The 23374-nt window shown below is 44.2% G+C and overlaps 1 protein-coding gene across 5 annotated transcripts in view; it reads right to left on the reverse strand.

Annotated features, from left to right (window-relative positions):
* Positions 1–1221: 1221 nt before the first annotated feature.
* KIAA1328 (KIAA1328 ortholog) overlaps positions 1222–23374 on the reverse strand; it is a 196057-nt gene continuing 173904 nt past the window's right edge. For all 5 annotated transcript variants that reach the window (XM_007428308.4, XM_088152612.1, XM_088152611.1 and 2 more), the window contains one exon: positions 1222–4741. In XM_007428308.4, coding sequence (XP_007428370.3) covers positions 4534–4741 — 208 coding nt within the window. In that variant the 3' untranslated portion in view covers positions 1222–4533. The remainder of the gene's footprint in view (positions 4742–23374) is intronic.

Genomic DNA, 23374 nt, shown 5'->3' on the forward strand with positions numbered 1-23374 from the left:
GTCATTGGTGTGGTGGTTAAGGCACCAGGCTAGAAATCAGGAGACCACAAGTTCTAGTCTTGCCTTGGACATGAAGCCAGCTGGGTGACTCTGGGCCAGTCCTCTCTCTCAGCCCTTGGAAGAAGGCAAGGGTGAGCCACTTCTGGAAATGCTGCTAAGAAAAGTGCAGGGACTTGTCCAGGCAGTCACCAAGAGCCAAGACTGACTTGAAGACACCAAAAATATATTGTTTGGTCTGGTGGCTAAGGAGCAGGGAAAGCTGAGTTCTAGCCCTGCCTTAGGCATGGAAGCCAACTGGGTAACCTTGTGCCAGTCGCTTCCTCTCAGACCTGGGAAGGAGGAGGCAAGGGCAAGCCACTTCCCAAAATGTTGTCTAGTAAACTGCAGAGACTTCTCAGATAGTCAGTCGACAAGAGTCAAGACTGACTTGAAGACACACACACAGGCATAGTTTCTGGGAAGTGAGGTCAAGGATCTACAGATGGTAAAGTCAAAGCCCTGCAATACTTTAGTTACAGAGTCCCAGGAAACAGCAAAATGTGAAGGGCGAAGTTCTCTAGGCTGAAACCAGATAATCTCGAGGATACTTCAGTCCACAAGATCCACCCAATAAATTCAGGAGCTGAGGTACAGGTGGAAGCTGCTTTGGATCCTGTTGCTCAATTTCCATCTACCATTTTAAGGAGGAGGGCACAGAGAAATTGTGCTTGGCATCATATCTCGTCCCCCATATCCACACTACCCAGATTTATCAGGAGAGAACGCACCCATGAACCCATGGGAATCTTCACCCAAAGCTGGGCCACTGAGAGAAGCCTGAAGCAGAAGCCACTCAGGGCAACATCTGGAAGTCTTCTTTCCAACCAACCAGGGTTAGGTCAAAGGAACAGGTTAAGTATGAAGTGCCAGAAAGGAAACAAAATATCATATATTCTAGCCACTTGTGGAAATTGTCTGGGCTTATATGCTTATGGCAGAGGAGAAAACAGCACCCTGAGATGGGTGGCCTTGTACCCCAACAGTGATCTTTTCCTCCAGCCTCCTGAATGCTTGCTATCCCAACCACAGCCTCACTCTGACTGTTTGCCCCTCAAGAGCCAAAAGGAATAACTAAAAGGTAATGTTCTTTAAAACATGTGCAACACATCTGCCAAGTTCTTGCCCAGATATGAGCTGAGACGTATGAAAATAAGCAGAAACACAAGGTTTTATAAAGGGATCTGGATAATTTATTAAATTAAAACATCACACATTTATATTTAAAAGAGCTAATTATTCTAAGGTTGTGTTTATGATGAAGCAGTTGTACGGGAAGTGGAAGGAATGTGTGATGAATGTACAGATCCATTGCTTACAAAGTGCACATCAGGTTATAGACACAGGAAGGATACGGGGTCTTATCAGAGCATTGAGGCAAAAGAACGACCAAGAAACACAATCCAAATGTTTAGCAAAGGAGCAGAAAGAAATATGACCCAATTACACTTCCAATTCCATCTAGCAACATACAGGGAATCCTTCCTTCATCCTGGTGGGTGTTTTCAACTGGAGGAGTTTAAATTTAAATGGACTATCCCAAGGGACCATTTTGGCTAGTTTAAGTTTTGACTCTTGCATACTTGTTTCAATGGATTGAAAAAAAATCATTCCTGTCTCTCCCCCATCACTGATTGCAGTCCTTTTCTATTTGACAGTCATTGATTTCTTCCTCTCCCCTTCCTGCCCTGAGGCTGTAAATGGTTTTAATAACTTCAATTTCATAATGCCTCGTGACAAAACACCATCTGCTTGCGTTGGCTACAAAACACTGTTTGCACAATCCTGCTGAAAATGACAGGAGTTACAAGTTTGGTTTCAGAAGAATACACATGTCAGGGGTTAATGGGAGTTTAATGAAAGTTGTCAATAAAACCAGTTATAATGTGGGATTTTGCATGTCGCACCATCATTCTGTAGAGCCTCCAGACTATGCTAAGAAATGAGCAGATCTTGGTGGAATAACTTACACATGCCTGGCCAATGCGTTTCCTTCTTGGCCTAAATCAGCAATCAATGTCTGAACTATGTCACTAATATCACATGGGGGTTATGCAGATAGACTGGACAACATACGAGAGGCTGTATTGATGCTGTTAATATATGCACAGTAGCAGATGTTTATACAAATATCCTTCATTTCTCACTGCCATACTTCTATAGGGCTTGGTGACAGCCATCTTCCTGACTTCCTGAACTTTGCATAATTGAATCTGGACTTCTCGGCCCACCTATGCCAGTAACCTTCTGACACCGCTGATGATCATGGTGTGGTGGGGTTTGGGGTCTTTTATTTTTTGAAGTGACTTAGAACTCAGCCTTCCTTATGGATGGATTTTTACCATGAAGGATAAAGTTTAAAGTTGGCAATAGTCCTTTCAAAAGACATTGATGACCAAAATGCCATTTGAGACACAAATCAACAGCATTGATCCAACCTGTTTATCAAGAGCTTTATTGAAAATCCCAGATTCAATATTAAAAGAGGTTAAGTATTGGCACTGACTAAGAACTGGAGGTGAACGATTGCTCTGGCAGAGAGGTCTGGAAGGCAAATCCAAGAGCACCTTTTAAAAGAGCAGGTGGGGAGAGCTAAAAAGGCAGAGCAGAATGACAGGCCATCTGAGATGCAAAACTAAAAGCAAACGTCATTTCCAACAGACTTGCTGAGGGGGGGATGTATTTAGTTCCTCGTCATTTTTGCAACTCCTATGATAAAATGCCAGAAAGGCAGTGGGGGGGGGGACTATGCAAGTGAAAAGAGAGCGACCCAGTTCTTGGCTCATCCATGCCAGAGGCCATCCAAGAACTACAGCAGGGGGGCATTTCCTATGGGCTGCACAAGGCCCCCCCAACCCTGTTTCAGAACACCTAGTATGCCCCCCTCCCCCAAAGGCTACAGAACCAAGATTGAGCCAGAACATAAGGAATCAGTTGGACAGTCTTACATTCAGACCAGTCCAAAGCCAGCAATAGATTCCAAAGTTCAGCCTTTCCTATTTTAACCTGTAATCTCATCCTACAGAAGAGGTCTAGGACATAATTTAACTTTGCAGTTCTTCTTGTCTTCCTACAACCTCATAAAACAGAAGAATCTCAGCCATCATGCCTGAAGAACAGCAGCTTTTGATGTGCTATGAGAAACCAAGCCCTTCTCCACTTCACTGGTCTAAACCAATGAAAGGTTGACCCGCTGTTCCACCACCAGAACATCTTCAGGCCCACGTCAAAGGGCTGGTGCATGACCAGAGGAAGGAGGAAGACTCAGAGGGGGGGCAGGAGCCTACAAGATCTGAGGGTTGATCCCACAGTGGCTACGTGCTTCCTTCTCTAGCAGATCACTAAAACAGGTGTAATGCTTTATCTTGTGTGGCCTTTGCGCTACACAACAGACAGATCTCCCTGTTGTCCTTCAGGCCACTAGCTACCATTCTGATATAACAGGACAGCTACACTGAGTGGAAAATGACTGCTGATCCTGGAATTTGGAGTCATTTTCTTACCAATTCTACATCTTTTTTAAATAACTGAGCAGCAGCAAGAGGAAGCATCTTTTAAAAACAAACTGAAACAGATACAGCATGAATAATTAAACTCAGAAGGCGAAACATGCATTACCAGGGGTGAGTGGAAATAATTACTGATTTGTCTTTATTTACAACATCAAGGAGTGAGGTTGCAAAAGAGAAAAAAGCCTTTAGTCCAAGAAAACACTTAGTGAATTAATTTCGCCCTACAAGTCTGGTGCTTTCTCTGTGGATGTGGACCATGAACGTAGCAGCTCAGATTGAGAAGATACCCAATTTAGTTAAGAAAGTAAGCAAAAATTAAGAAGAGGAGGGGGAGTGGCATTTCAGGTAAACTACATCCAAGGGACCCTTGATTTATTTTTCTTTTTTAAAGAATCATCTTCTATAAAAGGTTAATTAACTGGAAAACAATCATTTAAGTGTAGAGAGCAACTGTATGTTACCTGCCTAAAAGACCAGTGAAACAGTTCACAACCCTTGATGGAAGCTCCCAGCAATGTATTGGGGGTATCTATGGACAGCCCCTTCGGTTTCAACAGGTTGCTTTCCCAATGGAAAATCATACAGCTGGAATGTGCTTTTCTAAGTGAGGCAGAGAGAGATGAAGCCCTGGAAACCAGTTTTCACAGCTAAAAAATAAAAATCAATAATGAAACACCAATCCTTTTCACAATGGCATGACTCTCTTTCCCCCTTCAGCAATGGAATCCTGTAAGAAAGTCCACGGGGGGAGCAAACCCCAGAAACGTTCCACTAACACTCCATGCAGCTTATTCAAAATCTCTAACATGATTCAGAAGTCGGAGAGGGAGCTACCACGTTCAATTTTCTAAGGGGAGAGAGGAGACAATCATTCGTCAGACAAATAATTTAAAACCAATATCCTGACATGTAAACACGTCCCGAGGAGAAAGGGAAAAGAAGAAGGTCCTCGGATTCATCCTGGCGGTGGCGAGCGCTGAGCCCATCAAATGAAAAAGATTTCCTCCAAAATCCGGCTCTCTTCCAAATCTGCCACCCCGTTCTTGGCCCTGCAGGGCCTCCAACTCCAACCAGGTTTCCTGCAGCTCCTGCTCTGTGGCTGGATCCCTTCGAGGAGGCTGTAACTTTCACCACAGTGATGCTCCTGCCTTGGGCTCATTGAAGTCACCAGGTCTAAGAGAGAGGTCTCGTACCTGGAGAGAGAGGATAATACATGAACTTGTTGCATAATGTCCTCCATGCCAACTGCTGAGGGTTCCTAGCACTCTAACTCTTCCACTGTGTAGGGCTAAACTTCTCTTCTCCTCTGCCTGACCCATTTCCTTTATTGGCCCCAACAAACAACTTGATACACAGCCCCCAAGACATTCTAGTTTACTCCATCAGGGAGATTCCGCCCACCCCATTTCAGAGAATCACAGGGTTGGAAGAGATGCCAGAAGTCATCTGGTCCAATCCCCTGCTAGGTGCCCAGGTCTTTGGAAGGAACTGGTGTTAGCAACGAAGGAGTGACAGTAACTTTTCATTCATCCATCTCTAGAGTTCTGAATGATCATTGATAAATCAGCAGGTGAAACTGAGGATATTTAAACAGACCCGCTTCAGCATCACCATACATTTTTTAAAAGGTTGGGTTTTGTCAGCACTTTTTGATAAACCAGACCATGAAATCAAAGTCATGCACACTAACCCTACTTTTGTTATTGTGATGGAATGGCATTATGAAGGCCAGGCTCAGGGAGATTAGCGTTTTCTTAGTTCACCGAGAGAGTGTGGGAACTACAAGAGGATGAGGCTGGCACCTCCCTGAGGAATTTGCGGTGTTGTGGCTGGCTGGCTGGCTTGGGAGCTGGGGTTTGAGTCTGGGAAGATTCTTGCTAGAGGTTGTAGCTAATAAACATAGCTGAACTGATTTTGCATTGTCTCTTGGAGTTCCTTGGGCTAAACCTGACATCAATCTATAAACCTCCATCAAACCTGACATCAACCCTGACTATGTTTATTAGCTACAACCTCTAGCAAGAATCTTCCCAGACTGAAACCCCAGCTCCCAAGCCAGCCAGCCACAACACCGTAAATTCCTCAGGGAGGTGCCAGCCTCATCCTCTTGAACTTCCCACGCTCCTCTGGTGAACTAAGAACACGCTTATCTCCCTGAGCCTGGCCTTCATAATTCCATTCCATCACAGTTATAAGGTTATAGTGACAGACTCGTGCAAGTCTGAATGTGCCTCCCCACTCCCTCCCTTTATCTTCATGAGAGCTGGGGAGGGTCTTGTCTGAGAGGTTTTCACAATTCTGGTCTGGACTGAGATTTCTTTTATCTGACTGCTGTCTTGGTTGTGGCTCTTCCTTCTGTTCCTCAAGGATATTCCTTTTTCCCAACAGAAGTTTTTTTTTTCCCCTATGCATGGCTTCTGGATTTTTTCACTGTCTATTTTGCACCCTTTTATTGATCTGCCCAAATATTATTAAAATGCCCTATGGATCTTCATCAGTTAATGTGAATCCTTTTGAGACCTAGTTAGGCATAAATGTCAAAACTTTATGGTCTCAAGTGGAGTATTGAGAGTCTTTCTCTTTTTTTAAAGACACAATTAAATCTTACCCACACCCTGAGCAAAAGCTGCTCATTAATCATTAATAATGACCTCCAGATCTAATTAAGATGGGCTAGGAATAAACATGCTGTCACAAATACGACCTGGCTTCCCCCCATGCCCACCCCCCCGCACCACCACCGGCAAACGTACCCCACGGCCCAGATTGGCCTGTGCTGCCTCCTCCAATTCCCTGAATCCCTGAGTTGCTAGTCTGGGGGCCGTGCTTTCAATCAGCTCAGAGGTTGCGTGGAGAGGAGGGGAGGAAAAAACTCCATCAAAAACCTAGCCAACAGGCCATGCCTGCATTTCGGGTGCAAACCACCCTGGAGTTAATTTCTGCGGTAAGTTTATCTAAGTTTTACAGCATTGCTGCTATCAGAGAAAATTAAAAGATTTGGCAGATTACAGGAGCAGCAAATATAGGAAAGATTATTTAAAAGACCGGGTATTGGAAATCAGTCTATTTGACATCAAGGCTCTATATGCAAGAAAGCAAGCCCGTGTCTGCCAAGCAGCCTTATCTGATAGGGAAAAATGCTCCTTTCGGCTATTTAGTGGTTAATCCCCTGATAGAACAGTTTGTCAGGTGCCATCACAAAGCATTTGCCTTTAGGCAGCAGAGCCGAGCTAGGAGCACTCTTTAACGGCACAAAGCCGGTTTCTTCCACATTTATTTCAAAGAAAATATTTAAAGGGAAACTGCCCATTTGCTCTGGCTGAGGAATGCAGCTTTTCTCCAAATGAAGCCAGGGGCTGAAAGCCACATCCTTTGTATATAATTTGGAGCTCTGAAAGAGCCAGGTCTGCTCATCGGATTTGGATTTCGTGCTCCCTTTTGAGAGCAGCATAAACCAAGAACTGCCAAAAACAAAAAACCACACCTCCAGGGTAAGACCAAGATGGCCTTGACATTCCCCAAGGCTGGAAGTTCCTTTCATGTATTTAGCATCACCACTAGCATGATATGCAAGTGCACGGGACCTTCCATGGGAGTTGGGTCCTTTCTGGAATGGGTTAGCTCACAGGGAGTTATAGGAGTGTTGAGCCCAAATCACTCAGAGTGGGGGCCAAAGTGGATAACCAGGGATGCGCCAAAGGACTTAGAAGACAACTTTCAGAATTCTGTCTGGGAAGAGATGGATTAGTTTTGGGACACCCAAGGAATTAGTTCAGTTTTACTAGACTAATTACTAGTCTGACTAAGAGTAGGACAGGAACTCCTTTGATTCCACTGTACTATTATGACACAACCTTCTTCCTCCTCTTAAAACTAAATCTGCCTACACATAATTTGAACCACGGCTTCCCAGCCTTTTCTGACATCATCTGAGAAAGGACAAAATGATCTGCAATGTTTTATTAGCGCAGACAGCTGCCTTATTATATCTATTACTAGATCCTGTTGTAGGTCATAATAGGCAACATTCCCAAAGTAGTCACGTATCTTGGGTTCTTGATCTTCTCTGAGCTTGGTTGTTTTCTGCAGATGTTTTATTACAAAGCTAGGTAACATCATCAGCACAATCAGATGGTGTCACTTAGCCTGGTAACAAACACTGTAGGAGGAGAGCTACATTAGGCAGAAGCTTTCATCATCTAATGCTGATGCCTTTTAATAAAATAGGTTAGTCGGAAAAAGTGCTACTAGATTCTGCAGGAAAGCCACCAAGCCCAGAGAACACCAAGTGCCCAAGAGATCTGTCCTCCCCATAGACTTCACCCTTTCGGTAAAGTACCGTTATTATGGCTTCTCCTTCCCTATCCCACCACGGTGAAGGCTCTTATTATTTCAAATATTTCTTTGGATTGCTCCTCAGCTCAGTGAATCTTCTGCATTCCCCTGATATTTGCAACTCACTCCTGGTTGTGGGGCTGCATCAAAGCCACTGCCGTGGGCAGGCCCAGATGGGTAACAAGATGGAGCCAAAGACTCCCTTGGTGGAAAGATCTACAGGCCATTGGCGAGAAGCTACGGGAGCAAAAGACACTTATATTGGCCTCCCTCAGCTGATGGAGTTTAACGTTCATAAGCCTCACCCAGGAAAGTCTGCTACAGGCTACTGTGTAAGGGTTGTCACGGCTACAATGGATGAGTTGTCTAGGAAAGTAGTAAGGAGGAAGAAAGGGGTTATTGAATACTTTTGTAGAGAAGAAATGCTACAAGGTTTTCCCAGAGCCGGTGAATGGGAAAATGTAACCAAATGCACTTTTTGACCGATTTATGAAATGGTTTCAGTTCACCAAATAGACTGATACTGTATTTGGAAAATCTGACACTGTATTTTGAATACACTTCTGTCAGTGAATGTCAGTCTAAATCACAAAGCTTCGAAATATGTGACAATAGCTTTAAAGCTTCAGATTTTGCTGCATTATATTTTTGATTTTCACACTCAGCTGAAATAAGATGATTTTACTCCAGCAACACAAAAACTGGCACAACTTCAAGCCCATCTGATGTCTGTAGGAGTCAATAAGAGTTCTACCACTGGGAAAAAAAATAAATTAATGAGATTTATTGGCATCATAAATGCTCCAGCAGGAAGATATATGTATATTTCCTTAAACAGGCAGTGTCAGATATTATTTGATCATCATGTTTAGCAATATCTTTTCATTTACAGTCTCCAAAAATTTATTCTTCAACCATAAATGTCTAGAAACCCACAGCTCTGGTTCTTTGAAAAGGTGATGGCATTTCGACAAAGCGTTTGCGTAATATAGCATCGGAGATTAGTAACTGCAGTTCTGCTTTTATTTCAGCACGTGTTCCCAATGAAATAAAAAGGTTTATGTCAGAAATTTGAGCAGAAACATAAAAATAAACTTCTGAGTGATTTATTCGTGGAACATGAATTGCCTTTGGATTCCAGCAGCCTTTCCAGCCAATACAAGGCTGCTTCGGACGTCTTGCGCACCTTCCACAACTCAATGCTTTACAAATACTAATTACAGGTAATAAGATGCTGATGACAGCGTGTTCTGGTTTTCCAGAGCGGGAGCCAAAGGCCCCTTTGCCTTAGCAGCCCTGCGCAAATTAGCTGGAAGGATTCAAAGCCAGAGGCAGCCGAGGCGAGCGGCTTCCACGGCCTGCATGACGCACGTCCCTTTGTGATAAGGACGCCCACCCTTCTCTGTTCCTCCTCTTCTACCTATCTGGCCACAGGGGAATGAGATGGGCATCCAGAAAGAGGGCAGCTGCTCCAAAGAGTGAGGCCGCTCACAATCGGGGCCTAGCTAGAGGGCAAGGAGGTGGTGGTGCTGGCGGCAGACGGAGGGGTAAGAGACAGAAGTTCACCCGTTGGACCCAGTGGCGCTAATGAACGAGTTTGCTTATGCATAAAACTCAAAGACGCTGCCTGCCTCCTTCTACACCTCAGCTTGCCCGCCTTTCCTTTTTTGTATTTCATGAAACAAGAAAGCCCGATGGGCACCGTTCCACCCAAGCAGCCTCTGCGGGGTTTCAGGATACAGATCCAACGGTGGATACAAAAGGCATTTCTGGGATCTGAGCTGGCCCGTGGCAGCACAGAACGATTTCCCACAGCTACCTCACCCGTACGTGCTTCCTCAGGAGATATCCACGAACCGGCGAATTCCAGAAACCTTAAGCCTAAACCCTGGACCACCGTTTCAGGCTTTAGATGGGGCCTTGGGTGACCAAACGTTCTCTGATATAAGAGAGGAAAACCTCTCTGTGGTGATAATTAGAAGGGAAGGGAAAGGATTTTAGCTTATTGTTTAATGAGGCCCAAATCTCCGAAATTTTGCCCCCCCCCCCACTGCCCTTTACCCATGGGGGTTGCAATTTGCAAAGCACTTGTATTTCTTTCTCTTGCAATGCCAGAAGGAACCTACAGGACTTATAATTGCAAATATAAGGATCCGCTTCCCTCATTCACTGGTTTGCCTAACCTTACTGCATTATATCACACCACCGGTGCTTGTAGGGATCCAGAGAACAACGCACCCAGAAGGAACAGTCCTTTGCTCAAATCAGCTTGCGGGACTAAGGAGAAATCCCCCAACAGTCTGGCCTGTGAACATCTCTAGAACTTTACAAGCCACAAAATGGCTGGTGGACATAGGCAGTCACCAAACACATACCGAATCGAAGGGAGACTAGGGAAATTTGACCATGTGTTTTCAACTACCTCAGCTTGCCCCAACAACATTTATTCTTTTTTAATTAATGCCCCTGAGCAACCTGCAGGGATCGTAGGTATTGGTTGAATTATTCTGGAGGCTAGTGCTTGGCTTGACTTCCTTTCTTAAAAATGAAAGCATCTTTTAGGGGGGGGGGACACCCTAAAATCAGGTGGCATGGGAAGATGTTAGTAGGCATACTGTGAGTGCCACCTGGGGACCTGGAGTGTAAAGTTTAACATCAGCAGGCAGAAAACAGAGACAGAGAATTCCCAGGTTGTTGTCCGCCAGCCAGTCCATCGCTTAAGGTGAGCAATGGCCGATGTCTCCTCCTTTTGAACTCCCTGCATTAACACCCTTCAGCATCTGAAGGCTGCGCTGTACCTCTTTGTGTCATTGTTCTGGAAACGAGACACATTTTAATCTTTCCCCATAAATCAACTCTTTCTACCCAGGCAATCTCTGTTCCCAGCAGCCTCCTATTTATCATTCCTTCTTTTCGAATCTCGGGGGCTAGGAATGAGGCTCAAAGCTGCAAAGTGTCCCAAATAATCACAGGGACTCTGAGTCGGCTTTTCAGAGCTGGAGATCTATCAGCTCGTTGGGAGGCTCAAAGCCTGATGTCCAGTTGTGACCTACAGCACGCCGGGCACAATGTGCATTGCAACATACTGGAACCCGGCCTGTGGAGCTCTCATGGGGCGTGCGGGCATGTCTGCGTGTCACTGGCGAGCTGTGGCAATGCCTTCGGAGGCGACAGTCCTTCTTGGGGGCAGGCAAGAGCTGGGAGCAGAAGAACCAACTTTGATAGCAGCAATGCACCCTGTGGACCTCTGTATAATAAATGGATCTCACAAAAGCTTGGATGGAAATGAGATTAGCTGTGCTTGTAGTAACTTTTGACTGGCTAGGCACGATGGCCAAGTGTGTCCCCCAACTGGCCTCCCTCTTTCCCAACGGCTCCAAGGGGAAGGGTTTGCCCCCACCCCCAATGTTTGATCGAAATGCTTGAATAAAATTTGCCTGCTGCTGAAAATGCAGAAGCCGCCTTCAATGTGATCTGTGACCACATGGACAGACACACCCACAGCCCCAGCAACCGAATGGGATACATATAAAAAGCAGAGCTTCAGTTGAGGCTGCCATCCTGACCTTTTTGACCACACCTTTCAGGGGCGCCCCTGAAAGAGGGGATTCATTCACATGAACAGCTGAGATGACAAGAACTCAGAAAAACCCAGTCCAGGATGAGGGTGATTTCCCCAAGTTGGTAACTGACGGTTTGAATGAGATGATGCACTACAGACCCAGGAATGGTGGCAAGTGGATAGACAACCTGTGGAGAACCAGCAGTTCCAGGGTTTAAGTTCTGGTCCATACTCAGGAGGCCTGGGTTCAAATCCAGGGTCCGCTTTGCAACTGAGCATGGGTGAGTCCCAAGCACTTGCTACATGTCAGAGTTTGCTACATGCCAGCTTCCCGGCATCCCTTATCATTCTCTGTATCACAACCTTCAGCTGACCTGGGTTTACACCATGTCTTGGGGAGAAACATAAGGCCTTCCTTGGGCAGATGCAACTCATCTGGCCATTCTTCAGCTAACCCTGTGCTTTGAGAGTAGCAGCCAAGATGGAAGTCAAGAGAACAATCTGAATCAAGGCCGTAACTACTGACACATTTATTCCCCCCTCCCCCCCGCCCCCAAGAAGCTTGATTTGTAAATCATCCAAGACTGCAGTCATGGTAGGCTATCTTTCTGCTTATTAACATGCACTTTGGAGAGCTCTGGGCCCTGCTGGAAGAGCATCCATTCCAGTTACGGGGCTGCATTACTGAGTGTGCATTTGGCATCAATAATTCAGCACAGCTTTGTTTCAGATTTTAGATTTGAAGAAACACATGTGCAACACACAGTTCCGCACTCTTTATATTTACGAACCTCAAGCTAGTTAATCTTCAGAGTTATCCAGACAGAAACATACATCAATGAAGGAAAGACCCTTGGTGAAACTCACACTTTGGGAGTAGGATGTAAGCCAAGTGGAGATTTAGAAGTCTGTGTGAAATGCAGTTGGTTAAGCAAGTTCAGGAACTCCAGAAGCCAGGGGATTGAGAGTTGCTGAAGACAGTTGCTGAATAACTTTTATGTAGGAATCAGCTTTGGTTCTAAGCACTGAGCTAATGTGCAGTACTGGATGTGCAATACTTAGGAATTCCAGCAACCCCCCCCCCCCCCGTTATTCTTCTAGAGGAGGGAAGTCGGCAGAAATTGGAAGTGTTGCTCTGAATGTGCAAATCTACCCACCCCTGTAAGCTTCATCTCCCTAGACTTGCCGTAGAACGAAAAGTCTGCTGAGACCTATGCCTGGCTACATCTCAGCACTCCTCAATCTTTTTGCTCTCAGAATCTGCTGTGACTCCCACCTCTTTCTTTCATGCAATTCTGATGCTGACTCCTTTGCATCACTTCCATCTGTTACCCAATATCTCCCAACACTTCCTCCAAGGATGCTTCTCCAAGTCCTTCTCATGAGGTTTCTACAACTGGCTGAAAGACTCCTAGTCTGCGCTCTCCTCTAAGATTTTCCATCCATTCCTACTATGAATGTAGCCATCTAAGGCAGATTAGGGCTGTTGTTCTTAGTAGCAGTAGTATTTTCACCAATGGTGGGTGTGATTCTGAACAGGCAGGGAGCATAGAAATCTCCTGGTGAAGCACAGATTCCCCTTCACCTCAGCACAGAACAATCACATTTCTCCAGTGGCATGAAGCAGCTGCTGGGAAGACAGGGAAGGGCATAACGTTCCTAAGTTTGGGACTGGGAGCAGGGATAGGTGATTTCCCTGTTGCTATTAGTAGGGTGGGCCTACTTCTTCACTGAGAACCTTGGAGAAGAATGGAGGTTAAAACCTGCTGGCCCAAGTTCATTCCTTCCCCATCCCTTCAAGCAACAGACCCATAAACATTCCAATGACTCATGGGAAAGGAGAGGGGAGAGGAAGGAATCACAGGCCAGCCAACCACACAAGGAGGACAAAAGTGCAAAGGGAATTTGTGCAAAGGGTTCCACGAAACTCCCGAGGCTGGACCCACAAAAATGCAGATGTAGTAAACAAGCTGTGGCCAATGGAAAAAGTATTTCAAAAGATAGTGGCCTCAGAACCCCCTTATTCCAGGGACAAGGCCAGACAGAACTGAATCAGAGCACTTCCACCACTCAGGATGGGTTATATGGATTATCCCATATCATTTTGATCTCCTCTCCGAGGGTCAAAGAGTGGGAGAAAGAAGGATCCACATAAAGTCTTCCAAGTGAGCTTCTGACTGAATATCTTCAACTCCAGTATATGCTGTTCATTATACCTTCCTAAATTTCCTGGTTTTGAGGAAGAAGGGGCTGAACACGGCAGACCATGGGATGTGCTGATCTCATTATATCAGCATATAGTGCCAGAATTGAATCTCTATGGGGTGTGAATATACCAGCATCTTATTAAACTTAATTCCATCTGAGTCATTGCCTGGATACTTTCATATTAGTACAGTTCGTAGGTTTTTCATACATTCATGCTTCTCTCCAAACCCCATCAAATTGCCATAAGGAAAGGACGCAGCCGTGACATGCCCCCAGAGGAATTTCATTCAGAACATAATGAAAGATGGTTGGAATCTAGAAATAGGATTGCAAAACTTCTTGGGCAACTTCTGCTAAAACCTGGCTGAAAGGTGTCAGTGCATTTAAACCAAGGTCCAAACAAGTAACTTTTATCAAGTACTTCTTCAGTGAAAAGGAATAGTAAACCAGAACAAATAGTGATCAGTCACAGGATGCTGATACAATATGAATACATCCACAGAGGGATTGCTCAGTTTGAGCTATCTCCGCAGGCAAGATTCATCCCAAACAGGAATACAAATTTCAGGTGATATAAGGACCCTGGAACATTCCATCTTTCCCATGCTTAATTTCTATAATTCCGGAGACTTGGCTGGCGTGCTCTGGGAGTATATTTTCAGTCATGTGGAATTACTAAAGAGGGCTGAATCTACATGTCTGGCACGTAAAAACAGTGGAAAAAATCATCCAAATTCAACTACTTTCTAAACTCAAAACAAAACAGAAAAGATTCCAAAATGAGTGTGAGCTTTCTTGCAGCTAGAACAGAGAAAAAGGGACAGTGAAGTCTGTGTGGTGTGAAATTAAATTTTTTACAATTACAATGAGGTAGCAATACACTATTATTTGGGGTGGGACAAAGGCAGGATGCATGGCGAATACAGACAGGAGAAGAAATAGGAAAAGGAGCTACATTTTAGTGGTGAAGGTGCTAGTCTAGAAACCAGGAGACTGTGAGTTGTAGATCTCCCTTAGGCATGAAAGCCAGCTGGGTACTTTGGGCCATCCCTCTCTTTCAGCCCAACCCAACTCAGAGGGTTCTTATTGTAGGGGAAATAGGAGGCAGAGGTGGTAGGTATGTTCGCTACCTTGAGTTATAAATAAAAAAGGCAGGAGGATAAAAAGATGATGATGATGATGATGATGATGATGATGATGATGATGATGATGATGATGATGCTTTTCTACTACTTTATCTGTTTTGTGGTCCCACCAGTTCTTGCTTGCAGGCAAATGGTATTTCTTGCAGGTATTCCAGTGAACCGTTGTGGCTACTTTGTCATGCCATTTGTAGTCAGTCTGTGCGATCTTCTTGCAGCAGCTGACTAGGTGGTCCACTGTTTCTTCAGGTTCTTTGCAGAGGTGGCATTTACTGTCTGTTGCTGTCTTCTCAATTCTGGCTTTATATGCATTTGTTCTTAAGGCTTGGCCTCATGTAGCCAGAATTAGCTCCGTTATCTCTTTCTTCAACTTTCCTGCTCTTAGCCATTGCCAGGTCAAAGTATAGAAAATGAAGACGCTAAAGTGCTCTGGGACTTTAGAATTCAAACAGACAAGCACCTGCCACACCAACATCCCAGACTTAACAATTGTTGATAAGAAAGACAAAAAAGTCTGGATAGTGGACATTGCAATATCTGGAGACAGCAGAAGAGAAGAGGAAGAACTGGAGACAATCACAAGATATAAAGACCTGCAAAAAGAAGTGGAATGACTATGGCAAAAGAAAGCAAAGATAGCACCCATAGTTATAGGTGCCTTAGATGCAATCCCAAAACATCTGGAGCACCACTTGAAGAGCATTGGCATTGACAAAATCACCACCAGTCCATTGCAGCTGTACTTGGAACAGCTTCCATCCTGCGACGATACCTTTAACACCACCAAATCTTGGGAAGGCTCAATAGGTGGATAAAAATGCCAAATCCAGTGTAAACATCTGGCTGACTGATGCGACCAACCATAGTTTGCTAACAATCATAGAACAGTGATTTCTGCTTGTCATATTCTTTAAAGATCATATTCTTTGAAAATCCAGACATTTCAGCTGGAATGGCTGGTCCATTTCTTGGGGCATGAACTAAGCAGAAGTTTCTATCCCCCAACAATTGAATAGGGCCCAATTGGAGTGTCCATGCCTACTACCTTGCACACATACACACAAAGTACCATACTGCCTTCCACATACAACTGAAAATATATCCCTAATCCTCTAGTCTCTGGTTATTGTTCCATCTCCACCTATGTGGTCTTCACTAGTGCTAGGTGCACTTCTCTGAAACAGGAACAGCCACCCTTTTCCCAAACTTTTGTGAAGACTTCAATGGATCCCATTTTCAGCCTTTGCCATCTCTCTTAGATGTTTCAATAGTAGAGACTGTATACATTTCAGAAGTGAACTGCTGAATTCTTGACGTTTTCCAAACTTGGCTGTTTTCCTGTAGACTTTTCATTGCCAAGCTAGGCAGCATCGTCAGCACATTGGCACAGTAGAGTTTGCTGGTGGTTTATACATAATAGCTTGTCCAGCCAGTCTCTTAAATGGTCTAAACATGCCCATTAATTATGATAATGAGTGTCAGAATCCTTTCAAAAGATGATATTCCACTCCACCAAACACAAAATGGACCATGGTGTTATATGCACAAAGGAGGTCCCTTACATTAGTTTTCAGGCCACACTTCAATACTTTTGCTAAGGCATAGTGAACTCAGTTGCAAGAGGCACAAAGGGGTATAAGCATTCAATATGACAGTTTGCATTTGCAGGGCCTCTGGAGTCCCTATAGATCCCGGGGTTTGAAATCAGGCTTACTGACAAACAGATGGCATTGCATTTTCTCCAGCCTAATCAACTTCCTTGCATGCTGCCGAGGACACGCAAAAGCATAGCTGCAAAAATGCGTTGACCATCCCACACTGCCAGCGAGTGCAATGCAAATGTGGTTCCAACGCTTTGCTTGGAAAAAGCCTTGCAAGGAAAGGACGTTTCTGACAAACACAAATGCAAAACTCTCGGCAATGGGAAGAAAGTGCAGAGTTCATGCTGCCGGAAAATCGCCTGAAAGAGAGTTGGTCCAATGGTGCAAAGGTCATTTCTGACAAGCCATGCTTTTCACACCCTATTGATCTAAGACAGCACAGGGGGGTGGGGTGGGGGGGCACACTAAAGAAATGTGCCCGAGTTCTGTCTGCTGTGCATTTAATAAAATCTGCAGGGCTCTGAGATTATTATATTCTTCAAACTTTTTACTCATTTCGTTCCAGTGATTTCATTAAATTAGATGGCAACATCTTTATTAAAAAAAAATAATCAAAATTGAAATGTTTCAATAAACCCAATTTTCATTTTAAATAGTAAAAGATGATTTGATGCAGACGAAGCAAAAATGAAAGTTAAAAAGTACAATAGCATTAGTGTGTTTGAAAAGCCGATCTTTTCCTTTTTTTAATCACTTTTAAGAAAGCCTCAGAGGAAAAAAAGGATTTTTTTTGAGGTTGGTGTTTCAGTTTATTGACTTTGAAGAGAGGAGAGAGAGAGAGAATTATACATGTGCCTTTAAGAAGGTACTTTTGCTAACTATACCTTAAAAACTTACCAGATGTATGGACAGAAAGAGGTAATGGAAGTGTGAAAAAATACACAAATAATTTGGTATCAAGGAGAAATAACCAAAACAGTCGACTTGAGTAAAGTGCATGATATCTGTTAAAAGCAAAATAAGATCTGATTCAAAACCACTGGAATAACCAACTTTCACTCTCTTCCCTTTCTGACCTTTGATAGAAATAGATTATCTAGTCAGGCTTATATTACGTTGCATGTTAAATTGTGAAGCGCCAAACAAGAACTCCACCTTGAAAAATTCGTGAAATGATTTATTTGAAAACTGGTGGGGGGGAGAGCAGGTGGGAGATGAGAAATGACACGACCCAATGACGTGGGAAAGGAGAGGGATTCAGAGGAGAGGCCGCTGAACTCGGGGTGAAAATTAGAGAAAAAGATCTATTCTGCCTGGAAGGAGGATTTGGCAAGAAGAGCTCCTCTGAGCAGGAGCAGGACTTAAGTCGAAATGCTGTAGAGAAGGAATAGTGATGTCTTAATTAAATTAAGTTCTTGGTTTGGGTCTTGCATTTTCAGGATCCCTTTTAATGAACTTTGATTAAATTGCTCTTGTCCTTCCCGTGTAAATAAAACCTAACAATAAACCTTAAGAGGTAAAAGGGGGTCTTGGTTTTTTCCCTGGAGAAGGCCCCTTCCCCAACCTTTCCCAAAGCAGGATGGAAGCCCAACTAAAAAAAAGGAAGAAAGAAGCTTGTTGCATCAGAAAGGCATCTTGAGAGGCACCCGGATGGAGAAGAGCGAGAAGTGCCAGGAAGACGAGAGGAAGTGTGGAGTGTGAGCTTCAACGAGGCAATGGCCTTGCTGAGTCCTTTCCAAGGATAACAGGAACTATTAGAAAGGGAAAATCAAGCAGATGGTTGAACACAGCGATGCTTCTTTCACTCTTGCATCAGTATGAGTGATGCAGAGCAATGCAGATTTTCCCAGGAAGAGAAGGTAGTGTATGAATTTTACAAAAAGCGAGCTGTTTACATAATACTTCTCTCAACAAAGTAATGTTTGGAGATGGAAGCAATGTGCTGTCAACACTTCATGCTTCAGTACAGGACTCCAACAGAATCGTTCAAGCATTTTTTATTCTCAAGCCTCTTGGCTTAAGTGGAGGGAATGCTGAGACTCAGATGATGACAGCTCAGCATTGGAATGTGCAAGGTGGTCTAGCAGGACCACTTCTGGGCATCTGAAGAGAGGGAAATGCTCACAGAGGCTCTCCATGGCTCATATTCTGCTTTAAGAAGTAATCTAGGAAGAGTGCCAGGAAGCCGGGGCGGGGTGGGAGAGTAGGGAAGGCATGCATATATCCATTGCATGGCATTCCATCAACTCACTTCAACAATAGGAAGATGCTTGTGTCTACTTGTAGGCCTCCTCATCTAAATAAGAACAACTGAAAGTATGAACAGGTAGAGTTCCTGCTTCTTCTAAAAGCGGCCTCTGCTCATTGTTTGAGATCCTTACTCCAGACTTACTCTGCTTCCTAAAGTTAGTAAACTGCAGCAGTCCAAAACTAACAGTGTACAGGAGTTAGTGCACATCATTTTCCTCCCTGCTCCTGATTCTTCTGGAGAGTTTGCCATCTTCCTTCTGTCCCATCAAACTGCAAGGACCATTTTGCAATTTTATCCAACTGTCTCAGATCTATTGAAGGTGCCTTACTGATCAGATCCCTGGATTAGTTTTATGTGCTCCTCTTCTGCATTTGGTGGATTTTTTCAACCCTTGGCCTATCATGAGACCAGACAAAATTTACCACTTGGGAGTTTAGCAGCTGAAAAGCTCCTACGCCCAACAACGCACAACACAACACCTTTCATGAGGGAGCTCTAAAAGAGGTTAAGCCAGCTCTCCATTGCGTGATTTATACCGCGTTTTCTTTGGCTTATTCTTAGCTCCAAAACCATAATCAACTTATTGTCACACCACTGAGTGACAGAAACCTTGCCAAACTACTTCAAAAACTGACAGGCCTTCAGTTGCACTCAGCAATCCCAGAAGACACATCCAGTCATTTTAATATAAAATCCTATCAGGGTTGCAGAGCTGAATGCAAAATAACAACAAAATGTTTAAAAGACAAGTAGCTGAAAGGGAGCTCTTCTCCCCCCTTCCAAAACATACCAGGAAAATTTGGAAAAGGGGAAGATCAAAAAGACTGAGATCCAGTGTTAGATTAATGCAAATATCTGCCTGCGAGCAAGTGTACTATTTGATTAAACTGGCATACATCAAGTACAATTAGAAAGGTTATTTATAACTAAAAAATACATAATTCTGTATTTTAATGAGGGTGACAATTACAGCCGACAGTTGCTAATTAACATTAATCTCTTTGCACTGAAAGGCAGGGAGCTTTTGGCAGAATTTCATTTTCTTAGCAATGGACACCACCCCGAATGCCAAAATGGAGCTCGTAATGGTCACACAAGCTGCCATCTTAGGCACAAAAGGTTTCTATCCACTCAAGCGCCATCCCTCCCTGCCTGCCCACAAAAACAGGGCACCGTTTTCCCCTCTCGCTTCCCCGCTGACGGAAAGAAGAACTGAATTTTCGTGATGGAGGCCCACGCCAGGCCCTGGAATTTCACAACTCTTTATATAGGCTCTTTTTTCTGTTCTTTTAAAAAGAGAAAGGAACGAAACAGAGAGCCCTCGTTTCCCACGCTGGCAATTTTTGTCCCCAAGAAGCTTTACAACCACCTCTAGCAGCACCAGCCACCACAGCTAGAAGGAATTCTTCAACCTCTCCAAGGTGTTTCAGAAGCCTCTGCCAGCACACCTGCCATCCAGCACTTTTTGACCTCTATTCCCCTTAGTGCCTTCTTCTATCAGCATCCCTATTCCACTCTTGAGCGGGTTGCTTCTTGGACGAGGTCAAGATTGAGTGTTGGGCAGTGAGGTTCTAACAGCTGCATCCTTTGCACTCTACCAATTCCTGGAAGATGAAGTCTTCCAAAGGACAGTGGCCTATGACCTCAGTCGAAGCTGTTTCCAGGTGGGACAGCAAGACCTCAACTTCCAGAAGAGAAAAATATCCAGTCTGGGCAGGAGCTGGTGCTGGACCTAAATGACTTTCCCACAGTGATCCATGCCCTAATAACTTTTCACACCCAGGCTATTACAACGCACATGTATCTGGGGCTCCTGAGTTGCAACTGGTGCGGAACTCAGCTTCCTGAAAGTTAACTGGGATTGCTAAATGGGACTGCAGAACACCTCTCCAGAGAGTACTGCACTGGTTGCCTGTGAGCTACTGGCTCTGCTTTAAGATGTAAATGTGAGTTTACAAAGCCCCCAGTGGTGTAGGATCCAGGTACTTAAGTCTGCCTCCTCATACTGCTCAATTTAGGCCATAAGGTCAGCTGGAGAGGCCCTGTTGGTGGTCCCCTTGCCCCAGCCAAGAGTAGGGCTTTCACTCCACTGAACACACTTTGTGAATTAGAAGTATTTAAGTATTTATGTAATTAGAAGACTTTAAGTAACTGAGTAGAAACTTAAGTGAGCTCTTTTTGATGATCTCTTCTGGAGAAACCCCACTCCACAGTCTTTCTGGGCAGATCACACAAGCCACTGCATGAAGACAGTTGACCCAGTGAGTTGTGATCAGGAAAACTGCAGGGCAGGATCTATATTGTTAACTGAAGTTGTATCTTGGGGTACGTGCATGGAGACCCCAAGCTTACTGGTCCTTCAGCCTGGCCAATATGAATGCCTTTAATGCTAGCAGCTCCAACAACAAAGATCAGCCCAGAATCCATGAACCATCAAGATGCCAAGGCTTGGGATCGCCTTTTGAACCAGGCTCCAGGCAAAGCCAAGTTGGTGGCAAAGCCAAGCCCCCCACCCACCTTTAGAGTTTAAACATACGGACACACGTGACCATCCAATGATGCGCTGTCTAGAACGTGCTGTAAATTCCGTATTTATTGGGCGAGTGCAAGAGAGATGGCTCATTTCTGCATACGTAGGTTGCTGGCTAAAATCAGGATAAGCGGTATTAATGTCCTATGGTCAGTATTATTGAACCTCCAAAGCAATAAACTACGAGTCGATAAATATTACATTTGCAACATAGTTAACATTCTCCTACTGTCTCTGGCACTTATTACACATTGTAACCGCAAGTCTACAATACATTATTCATATCTGGGGTGTCACTGAGTGATGGATTGCTGTAAGAAAGGCTGTCCTTTAAATAAATCAACAAATAAAAATGCAAATGTTAACATTTTCAGCCACAACTTTTCCCCATCCTGAATGGGGGGAATGAAAATTTCACATTATATCGACAGCAAGCAGAGAGAACAATTAACAACCTACACAGTGAATAAGAGAGATTAATTTGCCAGTGTCTGCTTTGATCACTCGCATATGGAACTATATTGGACTTTTCATGATGTTAGTTCTCCTCGGGGAAAGTGGAATGGGGGAGGACTGACCTCCTCTAATATTTCGAACCACCATCGTTCCCCTCACAACGCTTTTTCCCTCAACCCAGTTAGAAATTAGATCCCCCTTCCACTTCAGCGTTAAGATTTAGCCCGAGAAAAGGTATTTTGTCACAAAGATCCATTTGACGGAAGATGGCTCTGCAGAGACAATGCTTTAGCGTGGAACATGCCACTTAAAAAGCCAAAACCCCATTTAGCTATCCGAGGCACCAACATCTCAACAGCAGTTGCTGCTCCACGCACAGCTAATTCACATTTTTATTTACTACAAAGCATTTAGTTCAAAGAATCTGGAGGGATAATATAGCACTGTGGACTATTCAATATACAGCTCTGGGTATTGCGTATTACATCAAATATTAATTTGTTTAAAAATCCCCAAATGCCCATCTACCTGATCAGAGATGTGCTGGGCAAAACTTGCTATTCTTCCTAACAGCCCCAGAACACAAATTTGCACAATGCAATTTGTTTTTCTAAAAACTCCAAAGGATAGCGCTGTTGCAACTCTCTCAAAGAGTGTGCGTCTATTACTTAATATGAGCGCTACCGGAAATTGCAAGATCTTTTCATTCTCATACATGCCACCAAGCTAGCTGCAAAGCTAATTTTTCCGTTGAAGAGAGGTATCAAGTGGGGTGTCCCAAGGACCAGTTCAGGGTCCTCTACTCATCAACATTTTTGTTAATGCCCTGGAGGGAAGGCATGTCAGATTTGCAGATGATACAAAAACTGGATGAGATGGCTAATACCTTAGAGAAATAAAATTCAGAATGATTTTGATGGGTTAGATAAAAGGACCCAATAACAGATGAACTTCTTGCAAACTTCTTTACCTAGGAAACAAAAGTCAGATGTGGTTGTACAGGCTGGGAAACACAAAAGTATAGTTTTCAAGCCACGGGAAATAATTGACACACTTTATTCTGCTTGGTCAGCTCCTGCCTTGAGTCCTGTGCCACTTCAGGGTTCAGAAGAATTTAAAGAAACTGGAACAGGCTCAGAGAAGGGTAACAAAGATGACTGAGGAACAGAGACTAAGTCACATGGGGAGAGACCAAAGGAGTTGCGTATTTTTAGCTTGAGAAAAGATGACCGATAGCACTTTTCAAGGATTTCACGTAGAGGAAGATGATCGCAACTTGTTCTCTCTCATCCCGAGTGCAGAGACAGACTACTGGCTTTAAGTCACAGGAAGGCAGATTCCAATCAAATGTGACAACTACCCAGAAGTCAGAGCAATTGGGCAGTAGAATCAATTTCCCAAAGAAATGGTGGGTTTCTCTTCACTGGAGGCTAGACAGACATCTATCAGGGATGCTAGACTTTGGATTCTTGCACTGAGTAGGGGGTGGCCTCTTCCAACTGGGCAGCAGCATCCCAAGAAACAGACTTGTCACCCCACAAACTCATGCAGCCATTGTGTGCAACCACCTCCACCAAGGAGCTGGTAACCTTTGCCTGGGAGCATACGTGGCAAACAGGTGGCCCAAGTTCATCCGAGATTCTCTTAGACCTGCTCTGTGCCTTAAACCAATACCCAGTAATGATTTCTGCTCCCAAATCTCACACTAGAGAGAAATGAACATTGGAAAGAGATATTGGGG

This window comes from Python bivittatus, unplaced genomic scaffold, assembly GCF_059951505.1.
Source record: "Python bivittatus isolate LINGU-HERP-01145 unplaced genomic scaffold, Pbiv_v1 ctg000570_np1212, whole genome shotgun sequence".
In the NCBI taxonomy this organism is placed as follows: Eukaryota; Metazoa; Chordata; class Lepidosauria; order Squamata; family Pythonidae; genus Python; species Python bivittatus.